The sequence below is a fragment of the Oreochromis niloticus genome, linkage group LG6 (assembly GCF_001858045.2).
Source record: "Oreochromis niloticus isolate F11D_XX linkage group LG6, O_niloticus_UMD_NMBU, whole genome shotgun sequence".
NCBI classification, from domain to species: Eukaryota; Metazoa; Chordata; class Actinopteri; order Cichliformes; family Cichlidae; genus Oreochromis; species Oreochromis niloticus.
This window is the reverse complement of record NC_031971.2, coordinates 38,893,985-38,909,822: the sequence shown is the minus strand read 5'-3', so window position 1 is coordinate 38,909,822 and position 15,838 is coordinate 38,893,985. Positions and strand designations below refer to the sequence as shown.

General features: G+C 42.1%; 1 protein-coding gene across 7 annotated transcripts; it reads right to left on the bottom strand.

Annotated features, from left to right (window-relative positions):
- Nucleotides 1-2,314: 2,314 nt before the first annotated feature.
- On the bottom strand, nt 2,315-11,466 carry LOC109202344 (NLR family CARD domain-containing protein 3). 7 transcript variants are annotated; one of them, XM_025908077.1, is made up of 9 exons: nt 10,721-11,466; nt 9,915-10,570; nt 9,561-9,662; nt 8,279-9,403; nt 8,096-8,194; nt 7,898-8,011; nt 4,567-4,639; nt 4,222-4,426; nt 2,315-4,113 (listed from the first exon to the last, which is right to left on the bottom strand). In XM_025908077.1, the coding sequence occupies exons 4-9, from the start codon at nt 8,365-8,367 to the stop codon at nt 2,315-2,317; spliced, it is 2,379 nt and encodes a 792-aa protein (XP_025763862.1). In that variant the 5' UTR covers nt 8,368-9,403; nt 9,561-9,662; nt 9,915-10,570; nt 10,721-11,466. The 7 variants fall into 7 exon arrangements, with proteins under 7 accessions (XP_025763862.1, XP_025763863.1, XP_025763860.1 ...); XM_025908078.1 differs by having other exon boundaries at nt 9,561-9,639; XM_025908075.1 differs by having other exon boundaries at nt 9,561-10,570; nt 10,721-10,851; nt 10,958-11,466.
- Between the last annotated feature and the right edge of the window lie 4,372 nt (nt 11,467-15,838).

Genomic DNA, 15,838 nt, shown 5'->3' with positions numbered 1-15,838 from the left:
CGTGGTTGTAACCCCCGAACCAAATGGTGGACTTCGGAGAGGCCAAAAAAAAAGAAAAAAGAAAAAGACTTCCAGACTGCCTCGAAGAGATTCTGGCAAACCGTCATGGGACTCTGGAGAGGAAAGTGGTCTGCTACCTGCACTGTGTATAGTGCGATTGGAGCACTGCTGATGTCGACTGAGAAAATTGTCGGGCGGTGGAAGGAATACTTCGAGGACCTCCTTAATCCCACTGGCACGTCTTTCGCGGAGGAAGCAGAGTCTGATGACGAAGGCAATAACCCGCCATTCTCTGGGGGCGAGGTCACTGAGGCAGTTAAAGAACTCCTTGGTGGCAGAGCCCCTGGGGTGGATAAGGTCTGCCCCAAGTTTCTAAAGGCTCTGGATGTTGTAGGGCTGTCTAGTTGACACGCCTCTACAATGTTGCTTGGAGTTCAGGGGCAGTACCCCTGGACTGGGTTGATGGTCCCCATTTTCAAGAAGGGGGACCGGAGGGTGTGTTCCAATTACAGGGGGATCAAACTCCTCAGCCTCCCTGGGAAAGTCTATGCCAGGGTGCTGGAAAGGAGAGTCCGTCCGTTAGTTAAACCTGTAGCCAGCCACAAAGACAGAGCAGGCACGTTAGCAGCAGTGGCCTTAGTCTTATGTTCAGCCAGCTTCCCTTTAAGATCAAAATCAGGATGCACATCTCTGGCACCACAAAATGCTCAAGCTTGTATTAACATTTCTCTGGTTGTTTAAGCTCAGGCATTAAAAGACTCATGTGCTCCAGTTTGTTTGGCTAAGGCAGAGGCTCAAAATATATGGAGTAGCTAGCTAAGGCCTAGGAAGAGCAACCTCAAGATTACCTAGTTCAGGAACAGGAGGCACAATTTCTGGAGTCATCATTTCAGACACGGGAAGAACAGACTCCAAGAAAAATAACAGCATCTTACAAGATTACAATTGACTCGACTCTAGTAAGGTGCTGGCTCAAGCAGACCGGCTCGGTTCATGAGGAAAAGGAAGAGGTATCATCCTGGTATCTAGCACCATTAATTGACTTTGCATTGACGAACCCAGGTGTGTGGAATTTAGATAGAGGTGTGACCTCGACTGAGGGTTAGAAGGACGGCCAGTCTGGACAAGGCAGGGAGGTTGGAGCAGTAAAGAATTCTGTGAGAATAATTTCCAAGAAGCAAAAAGAGCAATCACCAAACTCCTTGTATCAGGGTCACTCACAAAGTGGTGAGATAAAGTCGGCACTGATGCCTCATTTTCCACAGTGTAAATGGTTTCTCTCCTGGGTCCATACTGGCCATGGCATTCTCTAACAATCTGAAGGATCGCAAAGTTTGTGAAATAGGACCAAAAGTGCTTGATACAGAAGGCAAACTAAGAAGAAGCAAGGTATTTATTGACTGATAAAGTCCACAACATAATAAAATACCACGTTAAATTCAAAATCATAACAAACATTGAACTGGAACTCGAGACTAATCAGGGAAATGGAAATGGGGGTAACAAAGCTGTAGAAAAATAAAGACAGGGAGATTATTCTTGGGGGCTGGAAGCTGGAATCCACAAGAAAAATGAGTTAGAGGCCATTAGAAGGAACCAAACATGATTTATTGTCTTGATGCATGCTCGATCATCCAGGTAAGTAAATCCCAAAAAGTTCATTCTGTTTATCTGGACGTAGCATTTCCAGTGGGAGAAACATTTTGTCACTCATCCGAAAAACTTCTTCAGTCTCAACTGACTGCAGGTTTCCTCAACTTCATAAAAAGCCTTATAATATTTTGCAACTTTATAATAATTTGTACATTAATGACCTCATTAATAACCTCACAGCCCATTGTTCTTTCACTAGGCTGTGACATCATTCTGCAAATGTACTGTTTATACAGTTACGGAAAACGTTTCTCCCATTGAAAACGCTACATCCAGATGAACAGAATCAACCTTTTGGGAAAAAAATGTATTGATGTACAGAATTCAGATAGAGATATTTTGCGATGAGACTCCGATGGCCCATCTCAGAATGGATTCCCAGTGGTGACGGGGATTAGAGCAGGACCCCACCCAGAGTCTAGACGCTTGTAGTGTAGAGGCTTGAATGGAGCCTGAGTGATGAGGTTACACTTTGAAATATTTCACAAACGCTCACAATTTCTGCTGCTACACATGTATTCACTATTGAATAAAGTGACTACTGATGATCATTTAATAGTTTTACTGATTTTACAGATATGAGCACCCAGTAATGTTTCTTTTGTTAGCTGTGGATACCTGTTTGCTGTTAATTAAAAAATAGCTGTGATTACATATTTACTTACAGAGCTTTGTTGGAGGCTTTGACCACTGGCAGCAGCCTCAGAAGAGCCTCCTCTGAAGCAGAGTATTTATTCAGTTCAAACTCAAACAGATTTTTTTCTGATGACAGTAAGATGAAGACCAGAGCTGACCACTGAGCAGGAGACAGTTTATCTGTGGAGAGACTTCCTGAACTCAAGGACTGCTGGATCTCCTCCACTAGAGAACGATCATTTAATTCATTCAGACAGTGGAACAGATTGATGCTTTTCTCTGCAGACAGATTCTCGTTTAGGTTTTCCTTAATGTACTTGACTGTTTCCTGATTGGTCTGTGAGCTACTTCCTGTCTGTGTCAGCAGGCCTCGTAGGAGAGTCTGATTGGTGTGCAGTGAAAGACCCAGGAGGAAGCGGAGGAACAAGTCCAGGTGTCCATTTGGGCTCTCTAAGGCCTTGTCCACAGCAGTTTGGTAGAAGTTTTTCTCTGTAGATTCTCTTGTGTCAGAGTTCTTGGAGGTTGTTTGTTGTTCTTCCAGCAGATTGAGTCCAGAGTTGATGAAGGTCAGATGGACATGAAGAGCAGCCAGAAACTCCTGAACACTCAGATGGATGAAGCAGAACACCTTGTCCTGGTACAGCCCTCTCTCCTCTTTAAAGATCTGTGTGAACACTCCTGAGTACACTGAGGCTGCTCTGATATCGATGCCACACTCTGTCAGGTCTGGTTCATAGAAGATCAGGTTTCCTTTCTGCAGCTGATCAAAAGCCAGTTTTCCCAGAGACTCCATCATCTTCCTGCTCGCTGGACTCCAGTGTGGATCTGTCTCAGCTCCTCCATCATACTTGACCTTCTTCACTTTGGCCTGAACCACCAGGAAGTGGATGTACATCTCAGTCAGGGTCTTGGGCAGCTGTCCTCCCTCTCTGGCCAGGTGATCCTCCAGAACTGTAGCAGTGATCCAGCAGAAGACTGGGATCTGACACATGATGTGGAGGCTTCGTGATGTCATGATGTGGGAGATGATCCCGCTGGACTGCTTCTTATCTCCAATTCTCTTCCTGAAGTACTCCTCCTTCTGTGGGTCAGTGAACCCTCTGACCTCTGTCACCATGCCAACACAGTCAGGAGGGATCTGATTGGCTGCAGCAGGTCGTGTGGTTATCCAGAGGCGAGCAGAAGGGAGCAGGTTCCCTCTGATGAGGTTTATCAGCAGCACATCCACTGAGGTGGACTTTCTAGGGTCAGTCAGGATTGTAGTTTTGTGGAAGTCCAGAGGAAGTCGACACTCATCCAGACCATCAAAGATGAACACAACCTGGAAGTCTTCAAAGCTGCAGATTCCTGCTTCTTTGGTTTCAGTAAAGAAGTGATGAACAAGTCCCACCAAGCTGAACTTTTCCTCTTTCAGCACATTCAGCTCTCTGAAAGTGAATGGAAATATGAACTGGATGTCCTGGTTGGCTTTGCCTTCAGCCCAGTCCAGGGTGAACTTCTGTGTTAGGACTGTTTTCCCAATGCCAGCCACTCCCTTTGTCAGCACTGTTCTGATTGGTTCATCTCTTCCAGGTGAGGCTTTAAAGATGTCTTCTTGTCTGATTGTTGTTTCTGGTCTGTCTGTTTTCCAAGATGCTGTTTCCATCTGTCTGACCTCATGTTCATCATTGACCTCTGCAGTCCCTCCCTCTGTGATGTAGAGCTCTGTGTAGATCTGATTCAGAAGGGTTGGGTTTCCTGCTTTAGCGATGCCCTCAAACACATGCTGGAACTTCTTTGACAAGAAAGATTTGAGATGATGTTGAAAAGCTCCAATGGGAATTCCTAAAGGAACAGAGGAGTAAGAATCTCAGTTTATTGATTGCACATGTTGACGTGTCTCTAAAGACATATGTAAATTTTCCATTAGTCCAATAGTTTAAATCCTATTACTGCTCTGCAGACGGTCAGCCAGCTCGTCCTGTTTCATGCTCCTCAGAAAGTCCAGCGTGATCTTCACAAAAGTTTCTCTGGTCGTCTTCCTCTGTTCTTCTTCTTCCCTTTGACTCTCTAAGCATTCTGGGTAATCTGGACTCAGAACCTTCTGGATCTTCTTCAGCTCGTTCTTCACAAAAGTGATGATGTTGTCCTCCAGCAGCTGGAACGGAATACTTTATGAATGACCCAATCAGACTGGAATCATGGAGCCAAACATCAGATCCATGGTCTACAAAGAGCAGCATGGAGATGACTGTGAACAGAATAGATGTAAAAAGTAGTTGTTGTACATGTACAGACCATAAATATGGAGTCCAGGTGTGTTTGATGGGCAGACTGACCAGTTCGAACCTCTGTGCTCTCCTGGTCCACTCTGTGGAGGAATCATGAAGAATTAGTTCAAGCAGAGGGTAAAGGTCAAGCAAGAGACATTTTGTTGGAGTCAAATTGTTGAATGTTGTCATTGTGTTTCTTAAATTTGTAAAGTCTTAGTTCAAGCAGTAGGATCACAGAGATTCCTTTGATCCTGAGCACCTCTCCAGCCACTCTGTGCTGGGGGAGGTTTAATTGCAGATATATCCTATCGAAAGATCTGATTCTTGTGTTGTAAGCTTCCTGCTTTTATGATCCTTTTGGTGAGCAGTAGGTCACACAAACGCAACCCCCCTCCCACATACACACACACACATAGTGCCTTGTCTTAGAACCATTAGGGGGGTTTACGGTGGGAGGTGCTTGTGTTGTGTTGTATTGTGTATTGTAACTGTCATGTCAATAAATAGCTGCGAGGAGAGCTGGTCTTTGAAGGATTTGGGCTGGAGACAGGTGAGGAGCATTGCTCCACTGCCTGGTTCTGACCAAGCCTTCCCTCGTTAGCGAGTTAAAGACCGGTTGAAGATGTTCTGTCTTGTTTTTCGTTCTTCATGAATAAGTCTCTAAACTAGCGGGGGCCTGTGGAAACACAGACTCAACACATTTGGACAACGACCGATTTAGATGACTCCTTGTAGCTGTAAATGTTCAACAGTTCATTTTCAACAGAAATTCATAGTTGAAAAGTCTTTAAAGCATTATATTTGATCTCAAACACAGTTTACAGGTATAACCACAAGTTCTTGAGGTATTCCTTTGAAATAAAGCTAAATTCCAATAATGATCAATGGGAGCAAAGTCCAGTTACAACAGTTATCAGAAAAATCCAAGTCAAGCCCCCTTTTTTATTTGTTAATAGCTACAAAGCATGTAGAAAAAGAAAGTCAGCCATCAGAGATGACAATAGTTACTCCTCAACTCAACAACTTGATGACAACAACAAGATGAAATACATGATTCTGGTTTCCGAACTAGGTAGAACGGTGACGCGCTGATTAGTACTGTTGTTTTTCAAAAAAGCAAAAAGTTAAACAGAATGTGAACATGTGCCAAGCATGGAAAAATACAGTTCAGTCTTAGTCTTATAAAAAAAAAGAAATCCAGAAACTTGTGAAGAGAGATGAAAAATATACAATTTAGTGAAAGTTTAATACTATTGACTCTTAGTGGCTGCAGTGAGCCTTTTTTTGACTGCAGAGCTGTGGCGAGGCGTGGTCTGCGGCGTGGCGCGGCGCGGCTGCGGGGGAGGCAGACGCACCTGAGTGGTATCCCCAATCACACTTCGCCGACTTATATTTCAAAGATGTTATTGTTTGTTTTTTTATTATATTGTATGAAAAGCATACAAGAGTGAAAACAGATTTAAGATCCCTTGAAAAATTATATAAATGAAACTTGTATGTTTTGGATACTTCCTAAAACAATATATGAAAGTAATGAGAAAGTGGCCACTTTCATGAGTAAATCATATAAGCCTTATATGATTCACTATATGAAGCAAGCTAAAGCTGATGCGAGTCTTTTACAAGTTTTTCCTATTTCATTTCTATATGGGACATGACACTGGGAATGGGGATTAACATATGGTGATACGCACAACAGACTGGGAGGCAAAAGCACATGACATAAAAAGAAGAACACGGGACCAGGAAAAGGAAAAACACAAGGACCAGAACTGCAGACGTATTAACGAGACAAGACAAGGAACGCATACAGCCAAGGAGACAGAACAGAGAGACCAGACAGACACAAGGACACAACTGGGGAGACAGGGACACAAAGGGACCTAACAGGGAACTAACTCACTAAAAGGAGCGACCAGATTAATGTTTTTACCAACTTCAATTTAGCTCTATTTGAAGTAATAAGATTTTTTTTTCAGTGACAGCACTTCCTGTTTGAGCTTTAAATTCCATCTCTTTCATTTTTCTTTCCTGCTAGTGCAACTTTCACAGCCTTCCCTGCTTAAACTTGTTAAGATGCTGTTCTACATGGTGTGATGTTGCAAACTGCTGAGTGTCAGATTTGTTTTCTTGCTAACTGTACTGGTTGTAATGGAATGTAAATTCTAGTCTCTGGAAAATAAAATAAAAATTAACTGCATGCTGAAATTTCCAACTACTGTTTCGTTCAGGACTGCCCTGTTGCTTGTCATGTGTTTCTTTGGTGTATTAAGAGTTTTTTCATGTGCTATGTGCAGAGGTGTTTTTTTTCTGTTCTCAAACTGATCTCCCTGTTGGAGCTCAGTCTGGGGGGAGTTATTTTTTTCTCCTTATCTTTCCTCGTGTGGTGCTTTTTCCATGTTATACCTCTCTGACCTGTCTTCCCCATGTGATGTTTTGTGTAATGTATGTATGGTCGGAGGGTAAAATGGCGCCGCCATTGCGTGCAATAGGTCGGCAGCCTTATGAAATTTCCCCCTTGTGGGACTAATAAAGGTATATCAATCAATCAATCAATCAATGCTGTGTAGTGCACAGTTACAGACTCACACTAAAAACAGTGAGCATGAGCTACATTAGCTATTGGCTAGCGTCGCTCAGAGTTACAAAGGTCAACATGTGAAAATGACTGATCTGAATGCACAACACCAAATCCACAAATGCTTTTATCTAAAGCCTACACGAGCCCCATTGTTAAATATCTGCTTGCTCAATCACCCAACATAATAATATGAACACCATCACTATGAACGTTTAATTGGCACGATTAACTTTTTAGTGTAGGTTTAGATTTCATGTCAGTCACCTGCGTTTATCAGTATAGTTACATGTGTTTACCATGTGCTGCACACTTTTCTGTCAACTGTTCAGTGAGCAGAAGATAAACTGATCTCCAAAAGGCACAAAGTCAGAGAGGAAACTTTCTTTTCTACATTTTAGAAGATTATTATCTGATGGATTTTCAGAAAAGTGGAGAAAAATGGAGAGTGACTTCAGTTTTAAGTTAAAAATAGCAACCAGCGTTTGAGTCATTTTTGATGCTCTGAGTTTTATGAGTCAAAGTGAAATCTGTGCAGCAGAGTTAGTGTTACGTCCTCTAACTTCCTCCAACATATAGCACATGACTGATGGAAGAAAACATGAGCACGAGCATCACTTCCTGTTTGCTGAAGTGGATTTTCAGTTGTTCAGAAACCAAAGGCTTGTTTTTAAGAGACAGTTTAAATGGGATTGAGGGAATGATGTGTTTGCACTGCAGTTTATATCCAACAACATCAAGCAGTTAAATCAAAGAGTTCATGTTACTAACAGCTCACCTCTCTGCAGCAGACGGAGGCTGGACTTTAAACTTAATCACGCGATATTCAGACTGGTCGCTCTTTAAGGACACACAGCTGGGTTTAGGTCCAGGTTTGAGTCTCTGATGGAGCCTAAAAGCAGGTTAAATAAAATTAAAGCCTAATCACATCTAAGATGATCACATTTGAGACATTGTAACAGTGACATTAGCTTACTTTTTCTCAGACAACTGTCTTTGTTCAAATTTATTGATCAATTTTTTTACTCGGTCACTCTGTAAGGACACAGAGCTGGGTGGAGGTCCAGGTGGGTTCCTGTGAATAATGATGGAGCAGAGATGTGAGTGCTGAGCTGTGACATGGAGAAGAGTCATGGACAGTTAGAGATGGTCATCTCACCTCTGAGCTTTGGTCTGGCTCTCATGTTCCCCACACAGAGTGCTTTTAGAGGGAGGGACTCGCTCCTCTCTGTCCTCACACTGATCCATGCTGCTCAATTCACATCAGCTCACACACACTTTCTACCTGCAGAGGAAACACAAATCATTCATGTGCACATCAACTGAGAGCTGCAGAGGTCGTGTCTGATGTGTTGGACTAACATCCATCTGAGACACAGCTTTCATCAGTTCATTACAAAAAGTGTCACAGAGCCAAGTTCAGCCTCCAATTCCTCCATGACTGTAGTTCAACAAAGCAGCAGGTCAAACACGGCTGTAGAAATGGCAGCGAGCAGCTTTATTTCAGGACCAAGCTGACTGCTTACAGTGTTCACACTTTAACTGTTAGCTAAGCTAACTAACTAGAAGTTAATCAGCTAAAGAGTTCATGAGCCCGGGACACATTTAAGCCCTTTTCCATTAGTATCAACTCGACTCAGATCGACTGGTGTTCCATTACAGTGTGGGTGGGTTCAGGCGGCCTGAACGTCACAAACACCACAAAATACATACAATAAAGGTTTTTTTTTTCTCTGGCACATAAACAGATGTAGATTTTTGTGTAATGACTTAATGCAAAGGAGAGACTGTTTTTATTTTCTTCAAGAGGAGTTATCCTGGCACCAAAACATCTGTGCCAAATGTTGGTTATTCGTGAAAAAAATGCATGATGCACAAACATAACAATCACTAAATTCTTTATTACACTCTGGAAAATTCAAACTATTTACAATGTGCATTGTATAAATTATTTTCTATGTGCAACACTGAAGCTGTACTAAACCTCTCCTAGAAGCAAAAGATACAAAGTAAAGCAATGTTTTTGTTTTACATCAAAGGGGTAAAGTCCATGGATGAGATGAAACATCAGCCACAGTGGCCACGCATTACTGAAGCAAGGTAACCGACCACACTCAGGGATGCCTAACTGAAGGCTGCGGCCTGTGCCGTTTTGCCTTTTCCTCCCTACGCCCTCTGCTGCCATGCCTCACGGTATTCTCAATATTCCCGGTTCAACACATCCACTAGATCTCCACAAGCACACTAGTACAGTCAGGTGTAGATTGTGTCCTCTTCCTCTCGCCTACAGGAAAGGCAGAATGGAAGGTCAATGCAATGCAAGAGGAATTATGGGAAAAATGGAGCAAAAATACAGTGGAGGAAAGAAAATTAAACAAAAGTGCACTTCCTCCACCACTGCTAAAGTCAACGTAATATGAAATTTCATCACCATTTCTTACCAGTGATGGGGCATTCCAGTGTCTGCGTTGCTGCACCAACTGCAGCTGGAGCACAAACAGGGGAGCTTGGAGGTCCATGCTAATCCAAATGTATGAAAAGCCCTCGCATGTAGAAAAGGTTTCACAGCAAAAGGACACAAATGACATTAAACTGGGGGAAAGCGTAGTTCTTCAGCTGTTGCTTTATGTTGTTCTCTCAGTAAGCACAAAAAAACTAGCAGAGGATGGAGTTAGCACAAACAGGGAACTAGCTAGCTTTTTATCTGAGACAACAGTGTTACTGAAACATGGCTTGTTCAAAGTGAACACATCACCAATGGTACTATATTATGATTAAACACACAAAGCACTCACAAACGTCACCATGTTCTCCAGCAGTGAGTCGAGGCCACTCTCACTCCAGGTGCTCGCTGGTCAGTGCCCATAAATGACGCCCGTTTGATTAAACCACTTCCTGTCCTGTCTGTTGGACCCACGTCGGCCATTGTGGTCCTTGATGGCCCGGTAATCACTTTTCAGTTTTTAACGTTTTTAAAGCCACTGGTTACTGTGCATTGGTCCCTTTAGCAGCCAACCTTTGCAATGCGGATCACTTCATCCAGCTTCATCTGAATTTTTTCTTCAGCCACTGTGCACAAAAAGGTCTGCACCTCTTCATTTGACCACAGTGCTGCTTTCTGCCCATCCGTTTCTTTCACTGCCATCTTAAACATGGTGAGTTTGATTTGTTTGAAGGAGACTGTCTCATGACACATGTTGTGGTGACAGTGAATCAGTCAGTCAGTGGCATACAGCCTGGCAATGCCACATTTTAGCACCTGCTTGGATCACCTTGCAACCCCAGTGGAGTAGGTATGGAAAACCCTGAAAACCACAGTTATTCGAGCTGCTGACTAATTGAGGCAATATCGAGATGAATCAAGTATATTCATGTAGGATTTTTCACATTAGAAGCCTAACTTCAGTGAGGAGGAAGAGTTTCAGACGGAAGGGAGAAGCCGAAGGTGGTGCTGGAGGCAGATGAAGATGATGAAAAGTAAATAAAATTAAATTTAAAAAAAGGATAGAAAGAAAAAAGGAAAATAAAAATGTAAAGATTTTTAATCATCAAATATTGTTTGACCTTTAAAAATCCAAATACTTTTACTCCTAATACTTACAATACTTTTATACTGTTTATCTGATGACTGTATCTGTTAATTATCATGTTTTTGTTCCTCGTCTTCTGTCAGAAACAGGAAAGAGATGAAAAAAAGATTCTCTTTCTGTCCTCGATGAGTGCTGCACACACCTGTAATGTGTAATATTTGAGTTGTGAGGGTGAAAAAGTCGTGATCATTTCTATGTAGTTTTTATGTCTAAGCACATATAAGTGACTGCTTTTAATTTCTTTGTACCTGCGACAATAACAACAGACTTTCTGATTCTGATGAACGTGATCACTACCTTGACAGCATGACGTCATGTGCAAACCCGCTATAGAAACCATCAGCAGGAGTCCAGAAATAAACCTGTCCACCTACACAGCTGCTCCCTCCATCTACGCACTGCCCCACATGTTGAACTCCACCCTGTCCACACAGCTTTAAAAAGTCGTCGTTGTTATTTTTCTACACATCATCACTGAAAACATTCAAACCGACTCATTGTGGAGTCTTTTTTTTAATAACTACAAGCATGAACAGACATCTTTCACAGACTTTTTACAGACTTACAGGCTGTCAGCAAGGCAACAGTTTAACGGTCGGCCTCGTTGGTCCAGCTGTGAGTCCGTTACCGTGAACTATGGAGCGGCAGATGTGTGCTGTGCGTGCTGAAACTAAGCCGCACACAGCTGATGTTAGTCAGGAAACATTACACACTGCTAAGGTTACCTTCACACGGAGCTTCACACGGAGACGATCAGCATCAGCCACAAACACCAAGAAAAAAAGGAACTTTGAGCAGGAAGGAAAGAGTCAGAGAGGCGTTTGAAAAACTGTCAGTGCTGCATTCAGGTGCACGTGGGAAACTCCCAAATCATCTCTTGCAGGTTGTCCAGAGATGATTTATTTTTGCTGGTTTTCCTGTTTGAAACACAAACATCTGTCATCACTTTGTTCTTCTTCCTGCAGCGTTTGAATATTTCAGCACTAAACTGACGATTGTTCAAAGCCCATTTCAACCTGTTAAAGTCATGAATGAAAGTGCAGACTGAGAGTGGATCACATGATGTTTAAGGTGTGTCATGTGACATGTTCAGTATTGTCACACATGTCTAGATTGTCTCTGATATCATAACTGCACAAAGACTGATGATTATATTTGAAGAATTATTACTGATGGCAGCAAAGTTTGAATGGAGCTCTCTGTCTGTGCTATTTGTCGCCCTCTGGAGGTCAAAACACAAACTGCATGATGTCACTGTAACCACCACAGTGACAGGAAGTGTTTTTAAATGACTGAAACACTGAAATGATGCTAATGGCTGTCGTTAGGCTCACTGACAGCAGTGCTGATGTGTTCATGTCAAACACTGGCTCAGGTCAGACTCCTTCATCCTTCTCCAGCGTGAAGCTGCCCTCAGTGTAAATGACCTTTAAATTTGGTAAAAATTTTTACGTTTGTTTTAAAGGTACTTCGGTTTTATTTTGAAATCCATGCTTTTATTTTGAAACAGGAAACTGGCGCAAAACCGTTAAAGGGCTTGTTAGTAACGTTTGTTTTAGGATACGATAAATTGTGTGCCTCATTGTGTGCCTTAAAGTGAAAAATATGTACGTTTCCTTTGCCAATTAGTACCTGGCTGATAGTGGCACAAGGTAGAGCAGGGCGATATGACCAAAAATATTTATCACGATATACATTTGAAAATTTGCGATAACGATATAACTGGCGATATAATTGACACTAGACAAAATACTTTACAACTCCACAACTTTATTAGTGCAAAAAGAAACCCATCAATGTATTTTCACTTAAACAAGCAGCTGTTTTTTATGTGCATTAAAGTTATATAAAAATGTAACAGTGCAAATTCCTCGCTGACAGTTTAACCAAAAGGCATTTCCAGTAGAAATTGGCCGACATATCCTCAACATAACCATGTATAATATCCACAAAACTTAAAAAGAGGTTATACACACACAATACGGTAATATTATGTTGAAGCACAGTACGTATCACTCCGCGAGGCTCCTGCCTACGGTAGCCGTAATGCTCCGACAATCCATCAAGTGGTGCGGCTTCGTAACTTAGCAAAGTCGTACTAAAACATTTGACAGATTTTCGAGCGTCGTGTACATAAAATCGTTTCGAGGTCAGTAAACACAACCAGAATTTATACATAAGGCACACGGGATTATAAGGGGCACTGTCGATTTTCAGAAAAATCAAAGGATTGATTTTAAGTGCGCCGTATTTTCCAAACAACACGGTAATAACGACGGCCCGCTAGCATGCGCTACCAGAAATAGTGCTTTGTTGTGTATCTGACGGACGAAAGCTAAACCAGTTCCACACCACTGAAGTTGCAGCATTTTTACAAACACATTCTGGTTCATCCGTTTCATTTAACGATCCACTTTCGCTCTTCTCATTCTGCGTCGCCGCCATGTGCGTATGTAAACATAGGCACTGCGCATGCGCGTTTTACCCACATTCTATCGCGATATTTCATTTTCCTATCGTTGCCCAAGATTACACCGGTATTACCGTGAACGGTATGATATGGCCCAGCCCTAGCACAAGGTTTGTTAATGTTTCCTTTAACGGAATAAGTTACGTGCAATCAAAATGTCGTTTAATAGAGTTTATGTGTTGTTAACCTTGACCTTGACCTTTATGTGTAGTTGTAAGTTAGTGAGGTGATATAATGAATTGAGTGATGTAAATTTGATGTATATGCTATATGTAAGCAGGAGAAATTTGTTTCTTTTGATGTTATGGTATTAATATTGTTGGTTTTGTTTTGCTCCTAGCTCTTACGGTGTCTTCACTGAATGTTTCAATAAAAACTTTTCCAATAAAACCTCTGTGAAGCATCAGTATAAAAGACCATCATTCAGCCAGGGATGCTACAGTAAGAGCTTCAGCTTCACGAGTTTCACCTGACTGCCAAAGTCTATGATGAGAGAAGAGCAGTGGCGTGTCTAGAAAATTTTTGTTGGGGGGGCCAGGTAGGGGCACAGATTTGGAGAAGGGTGGCAGATGCAATTGGCAGATAATGTTAAAAAAAATTCTACCAAACGTTAACCATCATTCAATAACCCTATAAACCTAATAACTGAATTTGCTTTTGACTCTTATTAGAATGAGGTTTTAACCACTACGGTGCAAAGTTTTTAGATACTGCGTTGATAAAGTACAAGAGATACAATCAGTGCTCTGTCAGTGTTTACTCAGCATTCAAGGACAGCAATATTTGCATAGTATTTTTACTGACATATGGTGCACATATGTTTTGGGCAAAAACATTTTTGAATATTAAAATACAAACATTTTTAACATACAATTGGCAAATTAGCCAATGCAAAACTTTATCTTCTTTTTTTAATAGGCAGATAATCTTCTCACAAACTGGTGTTTGATTTTGAAACAGGAAAAAAGTGGGGAAACAAATGAAAAGACTAACATTTGAATGAAACCTGAAAGCAAGTAAATACTTTCTATGCTGCCTTATGGTAAACTTTGGTAATATTGATGTATAAAGAACAACACTGGCTGATGATGAAATACAGTCAGCTGGCATGGTGACACTGCCAGTATTAACCTGCAGGGCTGGACTGGGACAAAAAATTGGGCATTTTGACCAGAGACCAGCCCACCAGGTATTAAAGCCATAAAGCCTTTGAATGAAAACAAACGCTGTTGTGACAGTGATGTACACGGTCTTGTTGGTAAATGTATGATTTCTATACATTTTATGTCAGATAAAAACTTTGTTCGCAAGATTCAGATAATTATTTAATAAAAGCGAAACATTTTAAATGAGAATAAGAAAGAAAAGTATTTCTTTGTGCCCCCCTGTTGGGTTTATATTTTATTATTGTCATTTGTATTAAGAAACATGTAATCATTTGTGTTTAGAAGTATATAGTTGATGGCATATTGAAAGAATGTCTCATCCCAGGAGGTCTGTAACAACTCTGTGTAGCATGAAGAGGGGAGTGCGTTCACTCCTCTTCAGAGTGTTCTGGCATAGATCACACACCTCCTAGGAGAGGTCGTATCTTCTCCTGCTGATATACGGTATAGCAAACACACGTATATCTGTTTTAGTCTAAGTGCCTTTTGTTTAGATGGACCGCTAGACTCCTGGCACCAGCTTTGGGGAGTCTTCATGGGGTCATATCTTGACCCCACACACACACAGACAAGGTATTCTTTGTCCACATGTATACATCATATGTTAATGACCCTATGCATATTCAAGTAACCTCAATAAAAGGAGTGCTATGGGGAACCTGGCTGAGAGTCTGACGGAGGTCAAGTGGGTGGAACGACACTTGGCTCCAGGCAGGCCTCCCTCATGCATGAGTACTACAAAGAACGTTGCCTACTTGGGTCTTGTTTTTGCTGTGTAGCAAATTGTCCTGAACGTTCCAGCGAATAGGTTTATGTTACAAACCTATCATTAATTGGTCCTTCTTGAGCCGGATCCTTGGAATCGACATTCACCGAGGAGAAAAGAGACACGCCGAAAGACTGACGTCAGCCAGGATTTATAGAGGTCCTGCAGCAAAGCCCCGAGGCGTGCGAATTCGTCATCGGGCCGGTGGATTAGCCGTCTGTTTTTCTCCTCGATGGATGCTGATTGACGGGATTCGGGACTGATGCTACTCGCAATGAACAACTCCAAGTAAGTTTAGAGTACATCTCTATAACTGTACGTCTTCGCCGCTCAGTGGGGCGTTGTCCGTGGCCGCTTAGTGGGGCTAAAATTCGCCGTCTTAGTGGGGCGATGTACAAAGCCGCTCAGTGGGGTTTTTTGTACAGAAGCATTAAGTCGCAGAGTTGCGCAGTTCGAACTTTTTTGGTTCGCCGTCTTAGTGGGGCGAAATAGGGACCGCTTTGTGGGGTCCTGTAATACTTTCTCCGCCGCTCAGGTGTTGAGAAGTTCCGCGGAGTCCATTTGTAGTGGACAATAGGCCTATTCTTTGTTATTGTCGTTGTTGTTGTTGTTGTTGCTGTGGTTGTGAGTGTGTTTGTGTGAGTGGATGCAGAGCAGAACACGTGGTCTGTGACAGCTGTTGTTGTTATTATGGGTTCCCAAGCAACTAAGAGTGCGTCAGAGGGTG

What these genes read in the sequence shown, in the direction of transcription:
- LOC109202344 (XM_025908077.1), bottom strand. Translation starts at nt 8,367, where the DNA reads ATGGATCAGTGTGAGGACAGAGAGGAGCGAGTCCCTCCCTCTAAAAGC. An exon ending in AGCCAGACCAAAGCTCAGAG is followed by an intron (nt 8,195 to 8,278) that starts GTGAGATGACCA and finishes CATTATTCACAG; the next exon opens with GAACCCACCTGGACCTCCAC. An exon ending in CCTCCGTCTGCTGCAGAGAG is followed by an intron (nt 4,640 to 7,897) that starts GTGAGCTGTTAG and finishes ATTCCTCCACAG; the next exon opens with AGTGGACCAGGAGAGCACAG.